Genomic DNA, 2,873 nt, shown 5'->3' with positions numbered 1-2,873 from the left:
AAGATGGAGCATGGGAGGAGGAAGCGAGAGTGGGGAATATCATGATACAGGTGAGCAGAAAATGTTTTTAAGGAAGGTGTGGAATTCGGATGATTGTGGGAAAAGGAACATGTAATATGGGGGTATGTGAACCTGATGATTCCATAAAGGGGGGAGAAATGGAGGGAGATGAAGAGAGAGAGAGAAGGGAAGGACAGCAAATAGATAAAGAGGAAAGTAAGGCTGTGTGGACAGTGAGCTCTAGGTTGAGTAAAAATATCAAGGGTTTTTTTATATCCTCATGATTTCCTCAAACCAGTGTTCAATCTCTAGAGAACAGGGGGTAGGAAGGCACTCTCGGCATGGTGGTATTCATAGCACACTTGAACTCCCAGCTCCTCCCCATCCTGCCATCTATATTTTCTCTATCTCTAGCTCATCTTTCTTTGGCTTCCTTCCATTCCTTTCTCATACAGGCTTTGGCTATGTCTATTCTGAGTTCTGATTCTCATCCATCAGGAAGGCCCATTCATACTCTCAGATGCTATTACATGTTAGGCTGTTTTTTAGCATTGCAAGTACCCATAACCTTTAGCCCTGCCCTCTGCTTGATGCTGGTAGAATTTAGGTCAGCGAACTCTTCTTTTTTTCTGTTTTCTTTTTTTTCTTTCTGTTGAGCCATTCAAATGAACTGACTCAGATCTGCCCTTGAAAAATCTATGTCTAGAAATGTGGTCAACTCTTTCTTATCCCTTACTTCTTTCCCAATTTTCCTTTTATCATAATTAGAGACTAAAAGGATGTATACATGGATGATTGTGTCTCTTTCCATCCGCAGGAAACCTATCCCCCTTCTCTGCCAGAGTTCCTGTACATTTGTGAAGATCTTTATCAGAAGAGTGACATGGTGTCCTTGGAAAGCCATATCCTGAAAACTCTCAACTTTGACATCAATATTCCTACTGCATATAATTTTCTGCGTAGATATGCTTCGGTAACAAGGAGACACAGCTTAGTTGTTTTAATTTCTGGATTATTTTTTCTATTCCAGAGTGTCTGACAGACTTCTAGGTGAAAGGTTATCAGATACTTGGAGTTGTGTACATCATAGATTTCTGTGGTATAGCTGTAAGGTTTTGGAATAGGGGCAAAGTGGGGGTGAGGTAAAAATATTCTTTGATCATGAGAGGATGAATACATTTTGGGGAAATGTTGGCAATCTTATTTTCCTTAGTTGAATATTGGTTATAGGGGAAGATCACCTTATAATTATTCATTGTGTCCTTCAATTGTTTTATGTATGATTTTATGTGTTATAAGTTACAATTTTTTTCAAACATAAGAAGGAACGGAATGTTTTGGAGCATGAACCATCTCCTAGAGTAGGACTATGTGCAGTCACAGTTAGAAAACTTTGACCCATCAAAGGATGACTACTATAGCAAGAAGAGTCACTTAGTAGTTTAGGAGCCTTAAAGATTTCAAACCCCCATGCCAGTATCATAAACTTCTCATAGAGTGTCTCCATTTTTGTAGGCAGGAGTCTGCAAAAGGGCTGATGGTAGCAGGAGAAGTACCTTGTTCAAGCAGAGAGCCATATGGACAAGGGATGGGATAACTTGAAAGGGATTCTTCATCCTGCTATTGTTTTTCTGAGTTGTTAACCATTTTTCTTGTTTCCTTCAGTGTATCCACGCTAGCATGAAGACACTAACCTTATCCCGCTTCATCTGTGAGATGACCCTGCAGGAATATGACTATATTGAAGAGAGGCCTTCAAAGCTAGCTGCAGCATCCTTCATCTTGGCCCTCTATATGAAGAATCTCAACAATTGTGTAAATGGATGGGGTGGCTCAGTCACTAAGTTCTAAGTCCAAATCCCTAGCACCCATATAAAAAGCCATACGTAACTAGGCTTGATTGTGCCCCTAGTCATCTCTGTATGTGTCTGTGTGTGTGTCTGTGTCTGTGTGTTGGGGGAGGTTGAGGGTATCAAAACAAGAGAATCATTGGGAACTTGCTGGCTGCCAGCCTGGCTTGAGGGTCAGTGATACACTCTGTCTCAAAGTAATGAGGTGGACAATAATAGAGCAGGATAACTGAAAAATCTCCTATGACTTGTGCATGTATACACACAGGTACACACACACACACACACACACACACACCAAAACTACTTGGAGTAAATGCTTATGATGAGTTGGAGGTAGGGTGAAAATTAGAACTGTGGGAAGTTCATGTAACAGAACTCCTGCATTCCTGTGACTTAACACCTGAACAACGTAAGGGCAAGAATTTACAGTAATTACTTTCAAATGTTTAGATTTTCTTAGCCTATGGCACTCTTTGTTTTAAATAGAGCCCTCCACCAATGTCAAAATTGCGAAACAGACCAATGTGAAGTTACTCTGATTGTCAGGGACTATGGTGGGCTCACTATCCTTTACCCCATTCCTTTCCTGTCCCTTGCAATCCCCTTAGAAGAGCTAACCTCTTAAGGCTCTTGTTGGACTAAAGTTTGAGAAACACTGACCCAGAGTCTGTAGGCTAGTGCAAGGCTCTGTCCATGTGGATAACAGGCCATGCCTGTATTGCTACGTTTCAAGTAGAAAGCCTCCAAACACTTGTAGACACCTATAATTAAAATTCATACTTGATCCTTTCCTCAATTTTATAAAACATTGTAGAGAAAAGTAACTCTGAAAACTTTGAATTATTACAGATGTGTAACATATAATCAAAATAGAGACAATGTTGTAACAATGCACTTTTTGAACCATTTCTTTTTAATTTTTTAATTTTTATTTTTTTATTTTTTCCTATGGTTCATTTTTTTTTATTAGATATTTTCTTTATTTACATGTAAATTTCTCCTTTCCCAGTTTCCCCTCCA

General features: G+C 39.5%; 1 protein-coding gene across 1 annotated transcript in view; it reads left to right on the top strand.

Annotated features, from left to right (window-relative positions):
- Nucleotides 1–2,873, top strand: part of Ccnb3 (cyclin B3) — a 58,885-nt gene that overhangs the window by 48,693 nt on the left and 7,319 nt on the right. The window contains exons 10-11 of the mRNA XM_031373041.1: nucleotides 818–973; nucleotides 1,666–1,815. Coding sequence (XP_031228901.1) covers nucleotides 818–973; nucleotides 1,666–1,815 — 306 coding nt within the window. The remainder of the gene's footprint in view (nucleotides 1–817; nucleotides 974–1,665; nucleotides 1,816–2,873) is intronic.

The sequence above is a fragment of the Mastomys coucha genome, chromosome X (assembly GCF_008632895.1).
Source record: "Mastomys coucha isolate ucsf_1 chromosome X, UCSF_Mcou_1, whole genome shotgun sequence".
In the NCBI taxonomy this organism is placed as follows: Eukaryota; Metazoa; Chordata; class Mammalia; order Rodentia; family Muridae; genus Mastomys; species Mastomys coucha.
This window is presented reverse-complemented; position numbering and strand designations above follow the sequence as displayed.